We start from the raw sequence: 23,799 nt of genomic DNA, 5'->3' as shown, positions 1-23,799 counted from the left end.
TTCCTAGGAAAACCCAGCTTAACGGATAACTTATTGTACGCATAACACGTTGCTGTTTTGACGCGTCTCTTGCCCTCGCTCCACTATTTAATGGCCAGAATAGCTCTTCATGGTTAAACTGGGTTTCACCTGAGAACATCACCACTGATCACTATTACGGAAAAAAAAGTAGCGATGCTGAATATCGTTGCGCCACGGTCCGCCCCATGGCAGAAAAGCATTTTTTTTTTTTCTGAATATGTTCTGAATGTTCTCTTCTTGGAGTTATTGCTCTCAAATTTGTGTGCATAGACCACTAATCCACTCGGGACATATGACATAACTGAGTTATTGGAAAGCTATGGTCACATGGCCCCCACAAGGGATGGGCTGACAAGGCTCCAGCCCTGGGGCCCGGGGCAATTTCCACAATTTTTTTGCTTTTCACGCTATTAATTCACCATAAAGGGCCCCGTGAAAGTCTGGTCGGGAGGGGGGGGGCCCGCAAAAGATCCCAGCCTAGGGGTCCTGCTCTAAAATGTGGAGGCCATGGCTATGGTATCATCCTTATCAAAGAGCAATAGCCAGCACATTACCTGGACATGAGTCTCATGAGATAATGTGATGATGGGTTCGGTCAAATACCGCACTAATATCTTTTGTGTGGTGTTAATCGACGTCGGTGGTGCTTCGATAGCCATGTAACACATAGGAAAACATCCCCCCGCATAATATTTTAGGATCTCCTAACAGAGTAAAAGAACATGACAAAACCGATGCAGAACATGTATTTAAATTCGAGGGTGCCCTTTTTCTACCGGGACATGTGTTGTTTATTGTCAACAGATCTCTCTCTGTAATGAATCTCATTATGCATGCTCTATGGAATCTTTTCGCCACCTTTTACCTCCGGGGCGGGGGGCCTTCTATAGCATGGACATCATATTTCTCCACCATGAGCCACATCCTTTTTATATAACCAGCTTATATTCCTTGTGGCAGTGGTTCTCAAAAACTTTTGTCACCCGTGGCTCTTTTTTCCCCATTCATGATTCATCTCCGGATCCCCGAAGAATCACTTCGAAGCATAAATAGGTGAACAAATCAATATCTGCAGGTCAAAGGTTGGTGACGCCCTTACGATCTCCGTAAGGGCACACTTTTAGAAACACTGCCCTGTGGAGTCAGTTTTTTGTTGTTGCTGGGAATTATGCACGTTTCATTCTCTTCAACAGTGTCGACCATGAATTGAATCTCCAAGCAGTATGGGTACGAGTTAGAATGTAGGGTTAAATTAATCGAATAATTACTCACACTGTCTGTATCACTGTCTTGATCCATTTTCATCCCCTCGGGAGGGTCGCCGAAAACCTGGCGGTCGTTCCCCGCTTCGTCACATTCGCTGGTGATTGGGTCACTAGCCTGTCCCGCACTGTACTCAGTGCTGACGCTCGCGTCACTCGTGGAATGTTCGAGGCAGAGGTCATCGGGTCGCCGACCTGTGCCGAAACTCGTCACTATCATCTGACGATTCTCGAGCTGGAGATGCATATCATTGTCGTCGACGTCGAGGGATTGGTAGAGCACGCTATCGACGGCGGATCCATCTGCATCGCCGATCGATCCGAAATCGACCCTATAGATCGATTCACTGATGCAGGTCTTGTAGAAAGTATCGTCGTCCGTCGGTCCTTCGGATCCGGACTCGTGAGAGCTCGGCCCTTCCGAGCATAAGTCGGTCTGTTCCTCTTCGGTCGTTTCAAGCTGGGAAGTGGCGTCTTCGTTTTCCGTTCCGGAGCAGTCAGGGCTGCTGGAAGCCGGTTTCAACATCGCGACTAGGTATTATAATCCTGAATAAAAGAGAGAGTGTTAATCAACACCGTGAATATTTGAATAACTTTAATATACAGAGGTTCGAAGATCAGTACAAAATCAATATCAATTCCGTTTGTATGTGGATCGTGTACGCGCCTCGGTTATATTCAACCTGTTTCTGTCACTTAGGCAATCAAGAGACTCACCCGTTGCTCACGGTTTCGGTCGATTCGTCTACTAAGAAACATGCCCAAAGGGCATTGGAAGATTAAGGCCGGTCGTCCACTGGGAAGCGACAACATGCGGCAAGCATTTGCGCCTCGAATTTGGGAACCGCAACAATTTCATGCTGCAATGTCCCGAAAAATGCCTCGGTTTTGTTTTACCACCTGTGGGCTACACGACTTTTGCTGCCCTTCTCTCATTCCAGTCTAATTTTCTTGACTACTCACGTTCCTCGAATTCGCCGCCCTCCGCTTCAACTCGCCTGGCTCACCGCCTGTAAATATGCCTGTGTCTCCAAGTCACTCTTTTGGCCATTTACATGCTTTCACAGGCTGTAGGTCTCATGCTTTTGATCATTCACTGAGTTGGTCCCTCGGCCTCCAAGTAACTTTTTTGGTTATTGACATGCTGGCACACGCTCTAGGTCACTGTTTTGGTCTTTCACTGACCTGGTCTCATAGGCGTACGCAGAATTTTCTCGAGGGGGGGGGGGTTATTCTTTTTTTTTCTTCTGAAAGGGGGGGGGAGAAGGTTAATATTTTTTCCTCCTACGTAACACCATAATCTTGACTTGGGAGGAGGGTTAGAACCATAATCCCCCCCTCCCCTTTGCGTACACCAATGCCCGGTCTCTTGCTCTCTACGTCACTCAAACTCTCTAGGTCACTCTTTTGGTCATTCGCCGACATGGTCTCCTCACTCTGTAGGTCATTCTTTTGGTCACTCACATGCTTGCGTACTCTTTTGGTTGCTCACATGCTTGCGTACTCTTTTGGTCACTCACATGATTACGTACTCTTTTGGTCACTCACATGATTACGTACTCTTTTGGTCACTCACATGATTACGTACTCTTTTGGTCACTCACATGATTACGTACTCTTTTGGTCACTCTCATGATCACCCATTCTCACATGCTTGCACACTGTTTCAGTCTCCCCATGCTTTCACAGTTTTGGTCATTCACATGCTTTCACACTGTTTCAGTCTCCCCATGCTTTCACAGTTTTGGTCATTCACATGCTTTCACACAGTTTTGGTCATTCACATGCTTGCACGTGCTTGGCTATATAGCCAGCGGTAGCACCCCTCTTCTCTGTAAATACGCTTCTGTTTCTAACATGGCCCTCACATTCTGGAGCAGGGCCCTAGGCTTGGATCTTTTGAGAGCCCTCAGGCTAGACTTGCCCTTTTTATAATGGATTTATATCCTGGAAAGAAAAAAAGATCAGAATTATCCCGGGCCCGACGGCTGGAGCTCACGTCAGTCCCATGGTTTTCCAATTTACTCTTTTGGTCTCTCACTGACCTGTCCTTCGCTCTCGACGTCACTCTTTTGATCATTGAGCACTCTTTCGATTACTCCTTGAGCTGGTCCCTCGCTGTCGAAGTCCCACTTCTGGTCACTCACCGGCCTGCTTCCCTCACTCTATAGGTCAGTATTTCGGTCAATCACACATTTCATAGTGATTTGATCATGCACATGCTCACACACAGTTTTGATCACGCACATGCTTACTCGCTTACTCACTGTTTTGATCACGCACATGCTTACTCGCTGTTTTGATCACGCACATGCTTACTCGCTGTTTTGATCACGCACATGCTTACTCGCTGTTTTGATCACGCACATGCTTACTCACTGTTTTGATCACGCACATGCTTACTCGCTGTTTTGATCACGCACATGCTTACTCGCTGTTTTGATCACGCACATGCTTACTCGCTTACTCACTGTTTTGATCACGCACATGCTTACACATACTCCAGGCCACTCTTTTGGTCACTCACTGGTCTAGTCTCTCTGTCACACTAAGCAGAGGCGGTTTCATAGTGTTATCACCTGGGGGCTATACAAACTTTTCCGCCCTACTAATTTTCCTGACCACTCATCATCCTCACTCATTCCTCAAATTTACCGCCTCTTCGAACTTGTCGGGCTAGGCTTATAGAGCGCCAAGACCCCGCACAAATATGCTTTTGGTTAATATAACAACAAAGACCGACAACAGCTCAGGCCTATCATTCGTTAATATAACAGCAGAAAACCTCGTAATAATCTACCTTAATTCCACCTCATAATAAACCCATCAAGAGCGTGGAAATTTAAAATATAAATAAATGATGTGTGTTTACCAGAAATAGAAAAAAAAAGGCCGACTTAGTCTAAAAAAGGTTACGCCACTGAACACGACACATTCATAACTTTCACGACACATTTGGCGTTTATTTCTTTTTTTCCTGAAGACGGGAACGATCTCGAGAAGACATATCACGGCTTTTCCAAGGATCAAAGTGAAATAAACGACGTCAAAACGAAAAAAGGAATAAAATAATTCTCAAAATACGCCATTGAATAAAATGAGAGTAAAAATATTTATTTATATTTTTCTTTTATAGCAAATATAAATACAAGGGACGATAGAACTTGTCACTGAAAGTAAATCCGTTTCTCACTTTTTCAACAAAAGAAGAAATAATAATAAAAGAAGATGAAGATTTATATTTTTCTTAGAATTTTCACTAAATTCCTTCAATTTATTTATTTATTTTATTCTTGGAAATCGATGCGCTTTCAATCGATTTTGGGGGGGTCGCGGCCATTTATTTACGGGGCTTCGGTATTTTATGATCTGGGAATCGGGTCCTGTCAGTGGTACTGGGAATCGAAGAAATATTATTACAGCATTATATTATTATGCTTACCTTTTGGTTCCTTTTTTTGTGATGCCCCCCCTCTTCGTCAGGAATACTTATGAATTGTGTCCGGATATTCGGGAAAATACGTAGAAAGCGATTGATAAAAATCACTCGATTAACGTAAGAATGCGTCGTAATCCCGACAAATGTGAAGCTGTTTGTGTTTTGTTCAAATGATTTTTCTTGGCGGGCTCGTGGTGATGATTGTTGTGTTGTTTTCTGATGAGGTATTTTTTTTTTTTCAATCTGGAGTGTGAAATTCCGGGAAATTATTGGGAAACAAAAATGAGTCAATGAAAAGCTCGAAACATGTGTTAGGGGTCATTCAAGTATGAAGTCAGCGCGTCAGGGGAGTTTCCGATTTGCTGACTTTTGATGAAAAGTGGGGGGGGGGGTGTTTCGATGGTGCTTACGTCATCAACCACCCTTTATGAAGATACTAGCTGATACCCGGTGACGTTGCTCGCCCCGTAAAAAAATTATATATGTATAGCTTGTTAGTTATTTCTTAATCAAACAAATTTCTGCATCAAGTGAGAAAAAATTACTTTTATTTCTAAATATTTTAATTAAAAACTTCAGGCAGTCGGTTGTGGATACACAATATTTTTTGTTTTTTCATCTGGTGTGTAGATGTTACAAATTAGTATACTATGTATTATATTTAAAATTAAATTGAAAATCAAATCGAAAATTACGTAGCGACTACATGAATTGGGCAAAATGTTCAATAGACTAACTGTCAAATATTGTTCAAGATCAATTGTGAATATCGAGCTCAACGATTTCCTGTTCCTGACATCAGCACATCAAGCATTGGCAAGGGATCTCCAGCCACTTTGTGAAATAGCCGGTCTATGCCCGAATCATTTCTACAATTCAGACGGACTTTGGCCAAAACTCTCGGCCCATTCGTGAATTGGCTATCCCAGTCTCAGATCGGCCGCGATTCGGACTTTGGCAGTAACATGTACAGGCGACGAAAAGCTATCCATGTGAAAAACAGGACTCAAGTAGGTTGATACCTTCCACTGCTAACGACTGGCCTTGCGCTTTGTTGATTGTCATGGCTAAAGCTAAACCAATCGGGAATCGAGTCGCTTGAAAGTGAATGGCGTTTCTTCGGTGATAATTGGGATACGTGGAATGAAGACGTCTCCTTTGGCACATCCATTTAATATCGTTGCTTCGATGATGTAATTCTGCAATTTCTTCACGCAGAGTCTGGTGCTATTGCAGAGTCTCGGTGTCTCCATATTTTTTAAAAGCATTATAGGTGCTCCGACTTTGAGGGTCAAATTGTGTGGTGGCACACCCGGAATATCCAAAGAGTTCAGAAATTCTGCAGGATACAGAACTGTCAGCTCTGTGTCTGTGACAGTGTCAACCGATTTGTAAGATTTGGAGTCTCCCGGAATAATTTTTAGGATTTTTTCGTTGATCTTGTTCACGCTGCCATTTTTCGGTGCCAGAATCGCTCCCTCTCACAAAGCCACTCATGGTTTCGGTGATTTTGTTGAATGTTTGGGAAGACTTTGTCTACAAGTTCTTGAACTGGGTTTAACAACTGGCAAAATCCATTTGAGAACGTAATCAGTCCAGTGCTTGGGTCTACGGGAATTCTTCCATTGCCAAGTATGATGATCTGATGTGAAAATGATAGCAGTGACGAGTCATTTTGCAGTTGAACTCGCATGTCGGTAGATAATGATTAATTTTTTTACTTCGTGCCAGAGTATTGATGATTTTAGGCAAGCATTGAGTTCATCAGCTGGCGTTGAACATTTTTAATCTCAGTTTTGTCGTCGTAGTTGTTGTTCTCTGTTGTTAGTGACGTCATATGTCCAGCTTGTGCAGCGAATATCATTCATACGCCTTTTAAGCATTTTTTAAATTGAAACTATACCTCTACGATGGGTGGTTGATGAGATAAAGTCTGCATTAGCACTTACAGGACACCCTGTATATAGACTAGCAAAAATACCCGGCACTTCCTGGGTTTTCTTCAATTACTGGGAGGATTGGAAAAGTGACAAACCATTATAAAAGATTAAACTGTTATAATGGCAGCATCAAAGAAGTGACAAACCATTGTAAAGGCGTGTGCTTGTGCATGTCTGAAACGCATTGTTGGGAACCACGGTAACCAAAGTAAACGTTCCGAAAAAAATGGCTAAAAATTTACTGACGTAATACTTAAAACGCCCCTTTCTTGAGGGGGTTGGTGGTAATAGGAATCTTTTCTTCCCATGCTTTTCTATGGGAAAAATCTCCTCTAAGGAAGATTTAACAACTTTCTATTCACTTTAGGTACTCAATTTTTTTTCGCGGATACTATGAATACTTTTATACAATTTAACATGAGCTTTTAGGATTTTAATATTGTTGGTTATTTTTTCCTTGATATTTAACTTCATCAACATGCAACTCTTTTAAAAAATCATCAAAATGTACCCATATTTTGTGGCACAAAAAATTTTAACGCAGAATCCTCGTGTTAAAATATGTAACACCATAGTGTTGAAAGAAAGACACACAAAGTTTCGATATATTGGAAACTTCGTTCGAAAAAAATTTTCCTTGTCTAACAAAAAACTTCGTTTTAGTGGATAACATTAGCATATACAATGCCTGCCAGCAGTTTATATTTAAGTATTTTAAAAATATTTCTAGTAAAGGGTAGAAGAAAAAAAAAATTTTTTTAATGTAAAAAAAATTTTTTAAAAATTAAAATTTTGAAAGAAAATACCTTTTTATATATGTAATTATATAGTCGATTTTTTTTTTGTTAATTTCAATGCTATTTGAAAGGTAAGAACACAAAATTTCTCTTTAAGAAATTCATTGCGCTCCACCCTTTAAGCCATGTATGGCAAACCCTTCACCCGCGGACCAATTGTGGCCCTGGGGGTTATCTGATGTGGCCTGCCCCCTCAAACCCAATTTTCTAAAAATGAACTAAGCTGCACATTTTTACAAATCTCTTAAATGACCCGTGGAACAATTTCAGAGCATTTAAATGACCCGTGGCACATTTTCAGATTACTGAAGTAGGCCTCAAAGGTCACTTCCACATCACTCAAGGTACCCACGGAGCACATTCTCAGATTACTTAAGTAATCCCCGTCATAATTATGGATCACTTGAATGATACGCTGCACAGTTCCAGAGCACTTAAGCGGCCCGGAAAAATTTCCAGAGCACTTGAAGGATCCGTGAAACATTTAGAGATCGCTGAAGTGGCTCTGTAGGGAATTTTTTATCATTGGGGAGAATGTTAGTTCAGGTGCCCACAAACTAGCGAAAGATTTTTCTCGTATTTGGCGTATGAGTAAGATGCCATCAAGAATATTTCATATTTTCATAAAGGTTGGTTGATGACGTAAGCATCATATTAACCCCCCCCCCCTTGTCATCAAAAGTCAGCAAATCGGAAACCCCCCCCCTCCCCCATCGATGCTGACGTAATACTTGAATGCCCCCACAGGGTCCTGATGTGTCCTTTATCTCATCAATCGTCCGTCATAGAAGAATCGTTCCATATTAAAAAAATACTCAAAATGTGTCCAGAAATCATACGTTTTGAGTGATGTTTTACACACAATCCAAAACTGTTTTATTTTTATACATGCGAGATAAATAAAGCCAAAGTTATATGTGGCTGACTAAAATCATCTACTTCACCGCACACCAACTCCGGTCATATATCGCCATACAGCAATTTCCAACCAGTGGAGTTGGGTGGGAAATGAAGGCTCCATCCATCGGTGGTCGCCCTAGGTTCGGCAGGGGAAGAACTTGCTTCTGATGTTTTATGCCCGGATTCGAACCCATGGATCATGACGGACCTTCATAGTGGAAGACGAGCATCTTTGCCACTCGGGCGCTACTAAAATCATCTGGACCAAGATTTGAAAGGCAACAAACAATTTCCAAACTTTTCTTTGAAGATTCATTTCTTTTTTTTTTTTCGTTACTTCATTCCACGCTAAACGCAATTTCTCAAAAATTACGCAAGATAAGCCCATGAAAGTTTTCAACAGCGTTCCAGGTAACATTAGCTGTGCAATGCATGGACGGAGATACAGGGGGGGGGGCCCAAGTGGACAGATCTAATGTATATATGAATTGACATCATCATCGTGCCCCCCAACAATAATGACCGTGCCCCCCCAGAATTCCAAGTCTTTTTTTTTTTTGAGCCGAGCACAACTCAGGTCTATCGCCATGGGCAATTTACTACCTAGTGAGTTGTGCCGGAAATGTAAGTATGTGTACCTAACAGTCTGAGTGCGTATCTAGTGTTGTGTGTGATTTTTTTAGTGCTGCCATCTATATCTCAGAAGTGAAGTGAGTGAAGTGTAATGACTGAATATTTGTACTGTTTGTAGGACTGTTGCTCTCTGTGGCGAGACTTTTTAACGGGGAGATCGGCTCGCATTTGCTCCTTGAAGTTGAGAACCACAGAAAACCAACTTCAGCCGACCACCACTGTGGTGACGGTGGGGTTCGAACCCGGGTTCCCGCGATGCGAGTCCGTCACTATGACCACTCGACCACCTCGGCCAAAAATTGGCCTACGGGGCTCCGCCACAGAATTTTTTACTTAAAAGGTCTCCGCGAGTCAAAAAAAGGTTGAGAACCGCTGCTCTATATCATTGCACCATAGGCCAATTTTTTAACTATTCATCAAAGTTACTGATTTATTTTTACTATTTATACTACTAATAATTAAAAATATTTTTAATTATTTTTTTAAATTTTGCTGTTTCTTTTTATTTTCCTCGAGCGGCCGCGGAGCCCCTGGAGAGTGCACAAGGAGCCCCAAGGATTCCGCGGAGCACCGGTTAAGAACCGATGATCTAGGGTCTCAACTATATGTTCAGAATTTAATATTTTACAGCTGTTAGGAAACAATATATTGAATTTTTTGGCAAAATCAACGTATTGCTTCACAAAAACTGCCATATCTCAGAGAATATTTAACTGCCATATCTCAGAGAATATTTAACTGCCATATCTCAGAGAATATTTAACTGCCATATCTCAGAGAATATTTAACTGCCATATCTCAGAGAATATTTGAAGATATAGAATGAAGAAGTAGCAAAAATTGCTTTTCGAATGACAAAAGAGCTGTGCTGTGCTCACTTGTTCATTCAAAAATACATACTTAAAAGGTTATTATTTGAAGAAATAATTACACTGCATAAGTTCTATTTCACTCTCATAAAATTCCTTCTCGTATTCCTTTTTTCTTCAAATAATTACCTTTCAAGTGTATATATTCATCCAAGAGCCAAGCATGTGGAGACGCAGACACTACTCCACCTGCCGGTACCCAATACGTCGGATTGGCCGGGTACACAGGCGGACTCTAACAACATATCGGACGAGAACTCGCAGGTTACTATTACCGGAGACGCAGGATACCTTTCACAACACGCTATCGCCGTGGGACTTATCGTCGGATTAGAGCACAGCCTGCTGTACCCAAGAACTGACTACAAACACCTATTCGCAGGTACGTGACTTTGAAATCTATACAGTCCTTCACTATGACATTTGGAATGTCTCAAACTCAAAGCGATTCTCCTTGCAAACTACTTACAGGCTATGAAAAAGTATAACTCAGTAGCTACCGACTGACAAGGCACTACTAGCAACCATGGCCAACACCCTGGACCAGTACAGAGCCAAACGACTTGTCTCATGGTCAGCATACTTCAAAAATGCCAACTACGACATATACAGATATGTGGTCGACGGAAAGAACCTACTGGTCCAAGACACAGCCGCTATGGTGGTCGAGTGGTCATAGTGACGGACTCACATCCGGGTTCGAACCCCACCGTCGCCATAGTGGTGGTCGGCTGAAGTTGGTATACTTGTGGTTCCCAACTTCAAGGCACGAATGCGAGCCGATCTCCCCTTTCAAAAGTCTCGCCACACAGAGCAACAGACCTACAAATGAAATTCAATCATATCACATCACTCACTTCACTTCTGAAATGTAGATGGCGGCACTGAAAATCAAACAGAACACTACATACGCGTTCAGACTGTTAGGTACACACACAGTTACACTTCCGGCACAACTCACTAAGGTAGTAAATCGCCCACATAGATGGTGATAGACCTGAGTTGTGCTCGGTTTGAAAGAAAGAAGCTGAAAGAGATCAATTCGTTCATTTTTCCAAAACCGGAAAATGCCTTTTCGGAATCCGAATCGAGGGACGAAAACAAGAGAAAACGGAATATCTTCAGTTTTTTCTTTTCTTTTCTGAGAAGGCAATTTATTTCCCATATTTCATAAATGGGAAAAGAAAAGGGTACCCGGGGCCCCTCCTTTGCCCCTTTTTTTTCCTCTTAAACCACCCACCTATATCACTGGCTGAAAGAAAAATCCTTGCAAAGCTCAAAAAATCATCCATCATACGGAACTAAAGAGGGAAGAAAAAACTTTTCCCTTTGATATTTTTCCCTATCCATTTGTCTCTCTCACGCGATATTTTTCCCTTCTTTCGTGATTTTTATAAGAGAAAATCCTCTATTCTTTCTTTCTTTGTAGAGAATACATAAGAGAGGACAAGAAATACTCTCTCTGAAGATATTCATTGATATTCAATGATGATAAGTATTTTTAAAATACAGTCAAACTCGGTTAGAACGACGTTGGAGATTCCGCGAAATTCGGTCGCTATAACCGGGGTGTAGTTACACACGTCGCGTTGATGTTTTCGTCTTTTTTTTGGCAAAAAATATAATCAGGGACAATATCATATACTGTATTTTGCATGAAATTTATACTTCTTTATCATTCGGGGTGAGCGATTTGATCGAGGAAAATACGGGAAACTGGGATCATAAATATAGGACATCGTCATTTCTGACCAAAACTATCGCCAACTGTCGGTGAAATTGCCAAATATTGCTCATAAATAACCCTTGGCGAGAAATGCTGTGCTACAGCAAGAGTCTGCAGCGATTTAAAATTTATTTCACGGGAAAAATTGGACTTGACAAATGAGATGAATATTTATAGTTATATTCATTTTAACACAATTTGTAAATAAATACAAATACAAGGTTCCAACAGGTAAAATGCCCAAGGAAAGGTGACTGAGATATGCTTATGAACACACAAATTACTTTCATCTCTGATTCTAGTAAAGATTAGGAAACAAAGCAAACTTTGTTCGGAAAACGGGATAATTTAAGGTAAAACAGAAGTCAGGAATGGCGAAATTAGGCCAATACGGATCATGTCAATGAGCAAGACGAAGCGCCAAACATGCGATAAATCTGCTTCTCAGTATTAGACTCCAATAGAACTCCAACAAACAAACATTGCCTCGATGCCATGAGCTCTAACTTGAAAATTTTCTTGCGGGGGGAAAACCCGATAAAAATAAATGGAAGCAGATGTGACATTATTCATTAACATTATTCTCTATAGGAATCCGCCCGGACCGCCAGTTACTGACGTTATAGCCGAGGTGTCGTTACAACCGAGTCTGACTGTAGTTATAATTTTCTAGAATAAATCTTCGAGAAATTAAGTCGGTCGGTCGTAACCGATTGCATTAGATTTTGTCTAGGGGACCGTTTAAGTATGACGTAAGCAAATTTTTAGCCCCATTTTTGACACCACCGTTTATCACTTAAATAATCTGGGAATGTTATCACAAAAAAAATGAGTAACTTTGCCTGGTTTTAATTTATACAAAAATTGCCACGTTTTTAAGACAAATAAATTCAATTGGTCGAATGGTCGACGCGTTTCGGCTCTTCAATGGAGAGCCGTCATCAGGACCTCGTGGTCAGAACTCACACGAATGAAGAGTGATGTTTACGTCTGGTCGTTCGAAGAGTTCGCCTTTGTATTTGCTGCGTCCGAGTGGTCTTTGGATGCGAATTGGGGAGCCATCTGTTGTAAAGTGTTGAAATTTTTTTCACGACTGAGGTTAATAAAGCCTGTCCAAGCTGACGAAATAGGTGGTGTGTTTCTTCCATCATTAACGAGGAAATTCTGGCATGTTCTGATGAAGTATCCCTCGAGAAAATTCAATTCCGAATTGTGTGTTGCTTTTTTAAAAACAAATGCTTTGTCAAAATCAAAATGATGTGAATGTTGCCAGCAGTGTTGGGCAATAGCCGAATTATCCGTCCGTCCCTTCTCAACATGCTTTCGGTGTTCGAGAACTCGGATATTTAGATTTCTTCTAGTTTGTCCAATATATCCATTTTCACAATTCTTGCATGGGATGAAGTAGATACCAGATTCTTTGGAGGGTGAGATAGGATCTTTCAGATGGGAAAAGGTGAGTATATTTGTTGGCTGGAATATTGTATGGAAGTCAAATATCCTTCAATATCCTTCGTGACATCGCTTCTAATCGGGGTTTTTCACCTTTTATCATCGACAAGGTCCTCAGAAAAATGACCCAGACATGCACCACGAACCTGCTCCCAGCTGACTCAAAACAGTTTTCTAATACCGTTGTTCTTCCATTCGTTTCTTCAAGTTTCATGATCTCTTCTATCTTCAAGAAATTTGACTTCCATACAATATTCCAGCCAACAAATATACTCACCTTTTCCCATCTGAAAGATCCTATCTCACCCTCCAAAGAATCTGGTATCTACTTCATCCCATGCAAGAATTGTGAAAATGGATATATTGGACAAACTAGAAGAAATCTAAATATTCGAGTTCTCGAACACCGAAAGCATGTTGAGAAGGGACGGACGGATAATTCGGCTATTGCCCAACACTGCTGGCAACATTCACATCATTTTGATTTTGACAAAGCATTTGTTTTTAAAAAAGCAACACACAATTCGGAATTGAATTTTCTCGAGGGATACTTCATCAGAACATGCCAGAATTTCCTCGTTAATGATGGAAGAAACACACCACCTATTTCGTCAGCTTGGACAGGCTTTATTAACCTCAGTCGTGAAAAAACTTTCAACACTTTACAACAGATGGCTCCCCAATTCGCATCCAAAGACCACTCGGACGCAGCAAATACAAAGGCGAACTCTTCGGACGACCAGACGTAAACATCACTCTTCATTCGTGTGAGTTCTGACCACGAGGTCCTGATGACGGCTCTCCATTGAAGAGCCGAAACGCGTCGACCATTCGACCAGTGTAATTTATTTGTCTTAAAAACGTGGCAATTTTTGTATAAAATAAAATTGGATTGTAATTTTTTTCAATAACGAATGAAGTTTTTTTCAAATCTGTGTATCAGGAGTGCTCAACCTTCAGCCCGTGGGCCAAATGCAGCTCGCCAACGGGTTTTATCCAGTCCGCGAAAGTTTTTCCCTGAATAAAAGTATCAATACGCACAAAATACGCGATAAATGCCTACGCTGATCATATTTCTTTTATAAAAATACGGTATCTCGCCAGAAAAGACCAATACAGCTTAAATTAAGCCAATAACAGCCAATTGAATTTGCCGATTACAGCTGAAAAAAAATGTCAAAGTCAGGTATAGTTGCTAATCACATACTAAAAACTTGTCAAAGGCAAGTAAAGTTGCAAACTATCGCTAAAATTGTCAATCACGGAAATGGATGGACACTGCAAGTCAAAACGCAGTGCCCTCCCCCAAAAAAGTACGTATATGTGTGACAGATATGTGAGATGAATATACAGGGTGATTACAATTAAAGTTCCCTTGAGTAGTTTTTCCTCAAAACCGAATAGATCCAAATTTCTAGGATATGTTAATGAGGCCATGGGAGATTTACGAAATTTAAAAAAAAAATTGAATTTTCTACCACCAGGTGAAAAGGAAAGTCGCTTTATTATTGCAATTTTACATTTAATCATAGTCCATATAGCGTATATACCAAGTTACAATGAAATACGTCTACCAGAACGGCGCTATATAGGTCTTGAGTAATTTCAGTATACTGACACTACTCAGACCAATGTGGCACCCGTCAATATACTGACACTACCCCCGAAACGCGAAGAAGTAAAAAAACAAAATAAGTTGGCAACAAATATTACCACAGTTTGATTTTATGGACTACTAGCTATAATACCCGGCGCTGCCCGGGTTTTCTTCAATGAGGCTTTTTTGGATCACGTGATACTTCCCTCTTTCTTTGAGGAACATGCAAACCGTGTCTAATTTAACCAATATGGCGACTTCCAGCGCGACTCATGAAAGAAACAAATCTAGATTTAAAGAAACGTAGAAATGAGTATGTTTTTTTTTTCCCTTTTTTAAGGGCGCTAAGTATTTCGATTCCCCCCCCCCCGCCCCCGCTTTTAAACTTCAAGTTACCCATCTGCCGGTTTTAGCTTCCAAAAATGCTTAGTTAAAGCTGTGGAATTTCTTCGATGTACTTTATGGGCCCATAATTAATTTTAAAACATCCTAAACTATATAAATTTATGCAGTTGAATATTAAAAGAGAATACGAAGACATTGATTTTCACGCTTGAGAAGATGTAAATAAAAAGTTAAAATCAATGTTATTGCATGAATATCCAACTCGAAAGTAGGTCCGGGACTAATTACTTCCTATTTAATCTCCTGGGCTTCGTATATGTCTAAGCGAACTCAATATTTCAAAAATATAGAATTCAATAAAATTTTTAAAATTACTGATGTGGCGGAAAACCCCACCAAATTTTCGCATTTCTACAGTGAAATCGGCAATTTTAACACTGATTTCTATGGGGATCATCCTTTGCCTGACCCTCAAAGTGATGCTGATATAATGATTATAGCATCTATTCAAAAAATCTCATTACTGGGAGGATTGAAAAAGTGGCAAACCATTATAAAGGCATAAACTATTATACATGTGGTAATAGGATTAGAGAAGTGACAAACCATTGTAAAGGCACATATACACATCTGAAACGCATTGCTAGGGAACCACGGTAACCAAAGTAAACGTTCGGAAAGTGATTGTTGAGGCCCAAAAACCATTATTGCCGGACAGTTTTTTGCCCGTTTGGGGCACTTGCCCTGCTCTGACGAAATTTTAAAGTAGCCTATCGTTCAAGTCGGGTCCCGTGTGGTATACATGCAAAATTTGGTGACGATCGATCTAAAATTGTAGATTTGTATAGAGAACATACACACACACACACACACACACACACACACACACACACACACACACACAGACAGACAGAAAATCAATTTTATATATATAGATTTTCCACACGGTGGGAAAGAAAAACAATCAATCGAGCAGAAAAGCTACAAAAATAAAGACTTAATATCAGTAAGTTACGAAGAATTTAGTCAAAACCTTCAAAAATTCCACGGAATCTGCGGGGGAAACTTACAATATATAGGGGCCATTCAAGTAAGTATTACGTAAGCGGATTTTTAGCCATTTTTGATTCCCCCCCCCCTCTTGTCAGCAAAAGTCAGCAAAATACTGACCCCTTCCCCCCATCCCCCTGTCAGCAAAATTTTGTCAGCAGCTTAGAATATTTAATCTCTTCAAAAAGGGTGGTTGATGACGTAAGCAACCTGCTCGATGCTGACGTAATGCTTGAATGACCCCGTAGAAAGAATATAAACAGATAGAGAAACAGAAACATTCAACAATAATTTTTCATTTAAAAAAAGAAGAAAAGAAAAAGGAAGAGGACAAAATATAATGAGAGCCAGAAATTTTGGCGCAACCGCGCCCCGTAATCCTTCAAGATAGACATTCTAATCCGTTGATAGATTAAGACCTGTCACGACTCCCCAAAGAAAAAAACAGAAAGGTGATTTTCTTGAGAACAAGTATTTACGGTCAATTAACTTCAACGTCATTTTTTATTTCATCCTGGTCAGGTTTTTGGTTCCATGGAACCTCAAGAGAAGAAAAAAATTTGCTGAAAAGAGAGACAAATATATAAGAAGTGAGGGGAACTTGGTCTGTAACCCATCTGTTGCCAAATCCAAGAAAAGATTAATGAGGTTAAAATGACTTATTTCTCGAGCGAAAAAGTCAAAGTGTGTGTGTTTTTTTTTTCAACAAAGATCTTTTCTTGACTCCATGATTTCGGTTTTAGTTTTCATTTTTGCGTTAAAAAAGGTCTCGTTGATGGATACCTTCCAGAGACTAAAAACTGCTTGTTTAACGTCAAACTCGGTTATAACTAGAGCTGGGAATCGATTAAAGATTTTAACTGGTTAGTCAGAAACAATATTAATCGATTGATCGGATTTTAATCGAATATTTTCAAATGTAATTCATTCGTAGCAAACGTAGTGTCGGTAACTACAGGGTGGGCGTAAAGTCCGTAGAAACATTAAAAATTCATAAAAATAACCGAAATAAAAGGTTTGCAGGGTTAGCATCGATAGGTCACGGGAAATTTTTTTAAGACAGGAAAAACTCAAAAAATAGCCGATAGATGGCGATGACGTACACAAGTGGAAGAAAAGATACGCAAATAACGAACAGAATGCCTCAAAATCGTTAATTACAGCAGTATGTGTTCCACATGACCACCACCACCATAGGGAAATAACAACAACTTCACCAACAAAGCTTTATCGTTCGTACTCAGCATCCTTATTCACATATACAGTTTACGACGGTGAACTGGATCAGGAGCGCAAGTTCTTATCGTAGTACTTATCATAGTCTCATTTGCATATTTCCACCAAAGTCGCTCGTACAAGCACCACCTATCGGCTGTTTTTGAGTTATTTTTTTTCCTAAATTCCCGTGACCTAGCGATGCAAACCGTTTTTTATTTCGGTTATTTTTCCTGTCTTTATGAATTTTTAAAGTTTCTACGGACTTTTTGACCACCCTGTATATAATGTTAATTGATGCTATTAAAAATATATTCTATTCATTCATCCACTGTAAACAAATACAGAAATAGATTAAGAATCAAAGGCCGCCCACTTGAATCTGTTCAATATCGTCGTCACTAGTTTTTGTTGAATCGACTTATGTTTCCTCATGTCGAAAAATTTCATCAAAATATTGATTCAAATATGTTTTAATACGGTCTGTATCTGAAATGTTATGTATAAGAACTTGATTTAAGACGTCTAATCAGTTTAGTGAAATAAACCAAATTAAATTATAAACTTTTAATAAAAATTTTAATCGAATTTTGAACGGATTGATGTAGTCCAGCGCTTCTCAACCACAGTCCCTAGGTCACGCTTTTGGCCATTCACATGCGTGCACACGCTCTAGGCCACTCTTTCAGCCTTTTTCTCTCCATTTCCCCCCCCCCCCTTCTGACCCATACTAGGTCACACGTACGCTCTACATCACTCCTATGGCCACTCATGCGCTCGCTCATGCTCGAATAGCTCTAGGCCACTCTTTTGCTCACTCACGTGCTTGCCCATTCTTTTGTTCACTCACATGCTTTTCGAACTCTCACTTACCTAGTCTATCGCTCTCTGGACAGAGGCGGATTCATGGTTACAAAATTTTGCCGCCCTTCTCCCATTATGTAATAATTTTCTTAGCCACTCATTCTTAAATTCACCGCTTCCTCCGAACATACCGCTACAGGACCATAGCCCACTTAGCCCCCCCCCCCCCCAGCTGTAAATACGCCACTTCCAACAGGCAAATCAATTTTTCTGTGACCCATCTGGCTATCAATGATTACTTACCAATTTTACCAGCTTAATGTCAAAAATCTTAACACGAGGGCCGCGGGCGCGGCCAACAGGGACTCAAAAACGTCAACACACATGGGAAATGAAACACATTCCTGAATCTGCAGAAGAAAATAGACATGCAAAAAATGATTCAAATAAAATATATTTCATATAATTTCATTGATACATCGATTGTTTATTATTTATCGGAAACGTATCAATTTTAAAACTCCCAGCTTTTTTTTTTTAATCGATGAAAAATAATTTCTCATTTTACCGTGAATCCGATAAAAACAAAACTAACATTTTTTTTTTTTTTTTTTTTACCCCTTCCAGATCGAGTGTCACGTGACGTTTGGCATTCAATCCTGATACTAATCGATTATTCGGAAGCCTTAATCGTCCCGGTCTTGAAGCTGATTATCTGTTCCTCGTCGATTCCGCTATCGATTATGCATCAGAGGGGATTCAGACGGGACGCATACATAAGTATAAAAAGAAAACGGATATATACGTCTCTCTCTTCAGTCACTCAAGGATTAACTGTGCTCGATATTATCATTATGTGTATCTCCAACGGATCGATTCACTTTTTTTTCCTCCCTCCCGGACGTAATCGAATTCGAGGCAATAAATCATTTGAAATCGGCAGTTTTGAATATCACAGTATTTGGAAACAAACTTCTGGGTTATTAATCATTTCCTCTTAACATGTCAATGTGGTTTGTGTTGTGATGTAACATCATCCGTACACAATTCCGCGATTCCCCTGGCAAACTGATTTATATTCATCCGTGAAAATATTAGGAAATGTACGGCGTCAAAAATTTGTGTGAAGGGGCCGTTCAAGTATTACGTCATCATCGATGTGGGGGGGGGGTCCCGATTTGCTGACTTTTGATGACAAGGGGAGAGGGGGGATTTGGATGATGCTTACGTCATCAACCACCCTTTATGAAAATATGAGTTGGGATTCAGAGGGGCAGAGCTGATGACGAAATTTTGCTGACAAGGGGGGGGGGGGATCAAAAATGGCTAAAAATTTGCTTGCGTAATACTTGAACGGCCCCTAATATATATTTTTCTTTTCTTTTTTTTTTAATTTCAGCAGTTATGAGGTTTTTCGAGGAATCGAGATTCTTGTTGAGACGGGAAAAATCCTGAAAGGAAAATGTGATTTGCAATGTGGTACTTTCTACCCTCGTCACCAAGTGGCGGAACCTTCTGTCTGCTCATTGAACAGCTAGCCCATATGTATACCGGGGGGATATGGAAAAAATTCGCCTTCGACATTTCGTTATAGGGACGTTTATCTCCTGGCGCTTTCCACCCCCCGGAAGTTTTACTCACGCCATTTTTCATCCCGACGTTTCGTCCTGGAAAGGGTCAAATTAGCGGGTGAGTGATTACATGAGTGACCGAGTGAGTGGGTAAGTAACCGTATGAGTGAAAATGTGAGTGACCGTATGAGTGAAAAAAGTGAGTGACGGTATGAGTGATCAAGTGTGGCCAAGGGGGGGGTGAGTGACCATATAAGGGATTAAGTGAGTGACCAAGTGAGTGGGTGAGTGATTAAGTGAGTGAATAAGTGAGAGGGTGAATGGCCAAATGAGTGGTGAGTGGCCGTATGAGTGATTAAATGACTGGCAGTATGAAGTGACTGACCATATGAGAGAACGTATTTGTGATTAAGTGATCGTATGAGAGAACGTATTTGTGATTAAGTGATCGTATGAGAGAACGTATTTGTGATTAAGTGATCGTATGAGAGAACGTATTTGTGATTAAGTGATCGTATCAGTGACCGTATATGTGATTAAGTGATCGTATCAGTGACCGTATATGTGATTAAGTGATCGTATCAGTGACCGTATATGTGATTAAGTGATCGTATCAGTGACCGTATATGTGATTAAGTACGATATTGTATGCATGATTAAGTAAGAGACCGTATGAGTGATTAAGTAAGAGACCGTATGAGTGATTAAGTCAGAGACCGTATGAGTGATTAAGTGAGTGACCAAGTGAATGGGTGACCGTATAAGTAACCAAGTGAGTATGTGAGTGAGCGTCTTTTTCATACATGCACTCACTCAATCGCGCACTCAGTCGGTAACTTACCCACTCACTTGGTCACTCAATCGCATACTCTATCGGTCATTCATACGGTCACTCAATCGCATACTTTATCGGTCATTTATACGGTCACTCAATCTCATACTCTATCGGTCATTCATACGGACACTCACCCATTCATTTGGTCTCTCATACGAACAATCACCCATTCACTTGCTGTACATTTTCATATGTCTGTCTGGGGGCGATGAAAGTGTTGGGGTAGAAATCCCGGGGGGGACAAGTTTCCGTAAACCATTTTACATCAGAATCATTCAGAAATTAAGGAAAATTTGTAAAGACTTAAAATTTATGTAAAAGCTAGAATTTGCGCCCTCTATATATAATGTCTTCAGTACATTTAAATATTTTATTTTTGATCTCTGTTTAGCCCACAGAGAGCGCTAACTTTTCAAATGAAAGAAAAAAAAAACCTGTACAAAAGCCATGACTTCGTGCAATGTTTAAAATTTAGAAAACAAAAATTGCGCGAAAAGAAAGAATTTCTGTTTGTGAAACAGATTGAAAGTTTTGAATGCAGTAAATACACTGCTGGCCACCCAAAATGCAACACCAAGAAAGACAAGAGATATCGCAACAATATTTATTTTGTAGTTAACATGTTGACCAAGCATCAAATGATTAAATTTATAGACTTCTGTGAAGTGTGGCTCTTGCCAAAATCAGTAGCCAGAGTAGCCGCCATTGTTTGAGATCACCGCTGCCACACGCCTCGGCATTGATTCAAAGAGACTTTGGATGTGTTCTTGGGGTACAGCAGACCAAGCAGCTTCCACGCGTTGCCAAAGTTGATCTGGTGTGGCAGCTGGGGATGTAATCTGGGTCAATCGTTGAGCAACCATGGACCACATGTTTTCTATCGGCGAAAGATCCGGAGAGCGAGCTGGCCAGGGAAGCAATTCAATCTGGCGATTGACGAAGAACCTTTGGGCAATGCGTGCCACGTGTGGTCGCGCATTATCCTGTTGAAATATGGCTGTGTGCAAGCCCTGAAGGTAAGGAAGGACAACTGGCTCCAACACCTCGGAGATGTAGCGCTGGCTTTTTAAAGTACCGGCAATGCGTACTAGAGGAGTGCGAGAGTGATATCCAATACCGCCCCATACCATAATACCCGGTGCAGGACCAGTGTGGCGGTGCATAACGCAGCTGTTCAGCATCCTCTCTCCACGGTGTCTCCAGACTCGAATCCGACCATCGTGGTGTTGCAGACAGAAGCGTGACTCGTCAGTAAAGACAATTTCATTCCATTGTGCCGTCCACATCCTTCTTTCATCGCACCATTGGTGGCGGAGACGTCTGTGGTTCTGCGTCAAGGGTAGACGAAGCAATGGACGTCTTGCGGACAGACCACTCTGCTGTAAACGGCGTCGAATGGTACGCGCAGACACTGGATGATGCGGTACAGACTGAATGTGCTGTGCTATGGTTCGTGATGTGGCTGAGCGATCCGTCACTGCCATACGCACAATACACTTGTCATCACGTGAAGTGGTGCACTGAGGTGGATGCGATCGAACACGTCAGTCCGTCGTACCCTCCTGCATCCAACGATCACATATCCGCATTACAGTTGTTTGGTTTCGTCCAACACGACTACCGATTTCCCTGAAAGATAATCCACAATCTCGGTAGGCCACTATCCTTCCTCTGTCGAACTCGGATACTTGATCAAAAGATGATCGTTTTTTTGAAAAAACCACAAGAAAAACACAATTACCGTACTTCAAATCGTCGAAATCTCCAAGCCTTAAATAGCGCTTTGAAGTGGCGCCACAGGCGCGCGTGATGAGCGTCTGCGCTGAAATTCTAATCATTTGCATATCTCACCTCCGCTAATGCATGTTGTAAATTTCATATTATTTGCATGCTTCCTTCAGGGTGTTGCATTTACGGTGGCCCGCAGTGTACATAGTAACAATAACAATAAACTCAAACTGAAATTGCCAAAGAGCATGGCATTTCTCAAGCTTGGTATCAAGCATTACAAAAAATGTGGAAGAAATTGAAGATTTACGAAAGAACAGAAGCTCTTGATCAGAAAACGGAAGAGGAAAATTCAATTTCGACGGTGTCGACTAATTTCTATTGCAATAATTTTATGCTGAAAAGCCAGAAATGCGCCAAACAACCTCGCCATGATTATAGGCAAAAAAACAAAGGAAATCGCCAAAGGTGAATGATTTTCAACCTTTTTTAAAATCATGCGCAAGCGCAGTGAATGTTTAGAACATAGTTTCCCCAACCTTTTTGTCCCACCGCCCCCCCAACGCAATCTATAGTCCGTTTCAGGTTAACTTTGCAGTGAAGAGGAAGCTACGAGGGAACCGCATCACTCGTTGCTATGACAACGAAAGCCTCTTAACCTATGTATCGATGCGCGGCCTCGGTGAGGTATGGCTGATTCTCGCCAATCTCGCAGAAAAAAATATTTTTTACGTGTAACGTAATGCTTGTAGAAAAAATTGCAGTCAGTTAGTAACAAAAAATTAGCTAATGAAAAAAAAAAATCATTGTCGATACTTTCAGAAATCAAAGTTGCGGTTTTTGAAATCATTTTTTTTTATTGAAAAGTATCTTAGTAACTCCTATTAACCCGGTTTTCACGTTTGAATTTGGGAATAGCCCCAAATAATAATAATAAAAATGATAAGGCAAAATTTAGAATTCTTTTACTCACTTTTCTTGCCGAAATTTCCGTCGCTCATCCACCCGAGCGCATATACGTCGATGTCACTTGTTATCACTACAGTTTTAGTCATTTTTCACGGATTCCCATTCTATGGAATCCTCACTTGACGTTGTAGAACTATCTGATTCTCTATTACTTATTAATTGTTGTTGCTCCAACATGTGTTCCATCAGGCCACCTGCAATCCAAAATTCCTCTTCTTTTTCAATAACGTGCTTTATGCATTATTGCCAAAAAGAACGGAGAACGTTTTAGCGTGTCTATCTCTGGTGAAAAGCAAGATACAACTGTCACAGAAGAAAAAAATACACTGCAAGCCTAAACCATTGTGGGTCTCTCTCTCTCGCTTATTTATATTTATCTGGAGACACACTGAAGGGTCATCTGGAGGAACAGACTCTGCTGTGGAGGAGGAAGTTGGTGTGGGTGAAAAAGAGACATTACTTATGTCAACACCCTCCGCTATCGGCTATTGGAATTCAGAAACCACCCCTATCCTACGAACACGGCAAGAAATAGATATAAAAAAAAGGGGAGGGGGGTCTGGAACCGTAACCTACCCCCATAAAGAGAGCCTCTCACAACGGTATCCGCGCTGTCGTGAAAGAGGGACACTTCCTTGTAATCTAT

At 40.8% G+C, this 23,799-nt stretch overlaps 1 protein-coding gene across 1 annotated transcript; it reads right to left on the bottom strand.

Annotated features, from left to right (window-relative positions):
- Positions 1-1,116: 1,116 nt before the first annotated feature.
- Positions 1,117-23,506, bottom strand: LOC149080762 (uncharacterized). The gene is made up of 2 exons (XM_089237366.1): positions 23,158-23,506; positions 1,117-1,829 (listed from the first exon to the last, which is right to left on the bottom strand). Exon 2 carries the CDS (start codon positions 1,807-1,809, stop codon positions 1,117-1,119), a length of 693 nt encoding a protein of 230 aa, XP_089093492.1. The 5' UTR covers positions 1,810-1,829; positions 23,158-23,506.
- Between the last annotated feature and the right edge of the window lie 293 nt (positions 23,507-23,799).

This window comes from Pholcus phalangioides, unplaced genomic scaffold (genome assembly GCF_987345545.1).
Source record: "Pholcus phalangioides strain wild (caught in Gottingen) unplaced genomic scaffold, Ppha-v1.0 ptg000010l_1, whole genome shotgun sequence".
NCBI classification, from domain to species: domain Eukaryota; kingdom Metazoa; phylum Arthropoda; class Arachnida; order Araneae; family Pholcidae; genus Pholcus; species Pholcus phalangioides.
This window is presented reverse-complemented; position numbering and strand designations above follow the sequence as displayed.